General features: G+C 42.7%; 1 protein-coding gene across 1 annotated transcript; it reads left to right on the plus strand.

The window, feature by feature from the left end:
- Positions 1-1,414: 1,414 nt before the first annotated feature.
- LOC120875967 (olfactory receptor 4B1-like) lies at positions 1,415-2,365 on the plus strand. Its single transcript, XM_040257703.1, has one exon. It carries the CDS (start codon positions 1,415-1,417, stop codon positions 2,363-2,365), a length of 951 nt encoding a protein of 316 aa, XP_040113637.1.
- The last annotated feature ends 299 nt before the right edge of the window (positions 2,366-2,664 follow it).

Below are 2,664 nucleotides of genomic sequence, written 5' to 3' on the forward strand. Positions count from 1 at the left end.
ATTTATTTTTTTTTTATTTGGAGGAAAATTGCTTTACAATGTTTTTTGGTTTCTGCCGTATGACAACACGAATCAGCCATAATTATACATATATCCCCTCCCTCCCCTCCCCCATCCCATCTTTTCTGTCATCGCAGAGCCCCAGGCTTGACTAAGGGAACTCCATCTTGCTTCATCTCTCCTGCCCAGTTGTGTTTTCTGGGTGCCCCCCTTTCAACCTTTCAATGCCCCATTTCTTCCCCAGTTTTAGCCAAGTAACTTACTGAGGATTCTCTTAGCATATTTTCACCTTGTATATGTCTTCAAATTCTCATCAAGAGAAAAACTGGGGAGAAAGGAGGTGATTAATGTATTTCACTATGGATGCACAAGAGACAGAAGGAAAAAATAAGAGGAATGAGATATTTCAAAGTAGTTTTAAAAGCAGAGGAAGTCTTGACGGTTTTCTTTGTCTCATTAATAAATGTGCCATTTAATTGCATGAAGTTGCAAGCTTCCTAAAGGTGAGAGCCACCTTTCTTCTTTCATACATCCTGGATCTCTGAGGCACATGGGAGGTCCTTTTAAAATATTTGGTCGAAGAATTGAACTAAAACAAATCCTTACCTCCTGCTGGCAAAAAATGTTTCTCAATGGCAGGGAAACTGGAAGACAGAAAATAGCAAACTGGTGAATCTCCATGTGTTATATTTAAACTGTCTTTGATAGTGAGCTATATTCTCAACAGCTCCTAGATTTTTACCTTGGTCTCCAGTGTCAAAAATTTCAAAAAATGTTGGTAAAAATTCATGAAGCTGTGGGATTGGGTGAAACCATAGCTGTGAAATAATTCAGAAACTTGTCTAACTTATACAAAGAAAATATCAAAGGCATTCTTTAGAAAGGGAGGATTATCAATTGGATTGGCATTTCTGGGGAATCAAAGAAGAAAACAAGAGATTCAGGAGCAGAAGTTCACTTGAGAATTTCTAACACAAAGGTATGATGAGAATGGGATAATTGTTAGTCATTAATATATATATAGATGGCTATTAATGCTGAAGATAGTAATTTTTTTTTCAATGGGGTTTCTTGAAAGAACATATTAGAATAAAATAATCTGGTTCTTGTTCTGAATCCATTTCTTGCTGGAAGTCTTGGTTAATTCTCAACCTCTCTGAGCCTCAGTCTTCTCACTTAGGATATGGAGATTATAGAGTTTTTGTGAGGTATATTGAATCATGTCTTGCATAAAGTGGGCTACTGAACAAACATTTACTATATTAGTGATCAAATAAATTAACCGGTCAGATATTATGTGTGAAAGAGTTCCATCAACAGGCAAGTGTTAAGTAAACATGAAGGACTGGGTGTTATGACTGTTTGTTTTATCACAGGTCTCTTCTCTTAAATCCATCTTCTTCGAGTGGATTCCATGGCGAGGACCAATAATGTGACTGAGTTAATTATCAGCGGTCTTTTCCAGGATCCAGAGGTGCAGAGAGCGTGCTTTGCGGTGTTTCTGCCCGTGTACTTGGCCACGGTGGTGGGCAATGGCCTCATTGTTCTGACGGTCAGAGTCAGTAAGAGCCTGCGTTCCCCCATGTACTTCTTCCTTAGTCACCTGTCGCTGGTGAAGATCAGTTACTCCTCCACTGTTGTCCCTAAATTCATCACAGACTTACTTTCCAAGATTAAGACCATCTCCCTGGAGGGCTGCATGGCTCAGATATTCTTCTTTCACTTCTTTGGGGTCGCTGAGATCCTCTCGCTCGTGGTGATGGCCTATGACCGCTATGTCGCCATCTGCAAACCTCTTCGTTATATGAGTATTATGAGCCATCGATGGTGTCATGTGCTGGTGGCTGGTTCCTGGCTTGGAGGCTTTGTTCACTCCATAATTCAGATCCTCATCACCATCCAGTTGCCCTTCTGTGGTCCCAACGTGATTGACCACTACTTCTGTGACCTCCATCCCTTGTTCAAGCTTGCCTGCACTGACACCTCTGTGGAGGGGTTCGTTGTGTTGGCCAACAGTGGCTTAATTGCTCTGTGCTCCTTCCTCCTCTTGGTGTCCTCATACGTTGTCATCCTGGTCAACTTGAGGAGCCATTCAGCAGAGGGGAGACGCAAAGCCCTCTCCACCTGTGCCTCTCACGTCACGGTGGTCGTCTTGTTCTTTGGACCCGCCATCTTCCTCTACATGCGGCCCCCCTCCACCTTCACTGAGGACAAGCTGGTGGCCGTGTTCTACACGGTGGTCACCCCCATGCTGAACCCCATCATCTACACACTCAGAAATGCAGAGGTGAAAGTTGCCATGAGGAGGTTGTGGGGCAAAAAGGAGAACTCAGGGATGGAGCAAAAATGGGAAAGTGATTTATAAAAGTGTGCCCAATTATTATCTTTTCTTGATATGGATTTTGATTTTAGTGGGACATACACAAATGGCAGAAACAAATGTAAGGACTTAATGTTATTGCTACTATGATTCTCCCTAAGTAAGTAAGAGCTTCCCTGATGGCTCAGCTGGTAAAGAATCCCCCTGCAATGTGGGAGACATTGGTTCAATCCCTGGGTTGGGAAGATCCCCTGGAGAAAGGAACAGCTACCCACTCCAGTATTCTGGCCTGGAGAATTCCATGGACTGTATAGTCCATGGGGTTGCAAGTAAGCAAAGATTCC

This window comes from Oryx dammah, unplaced genomic scaffold (assembly GCF_014754425.2).
Source record: "Oryx dammah isolate SB20612 unplaced genomic scaffold, SCBI_Odam_1.1 HiC_scaffold_17, whole genome shotgun sequence".
Lineage (NCBI taxonomy): Eukaryota > Metazoa > Chordata > Mammalia > Artiodactyla > Bovidae > Oryx > Oryx dammah.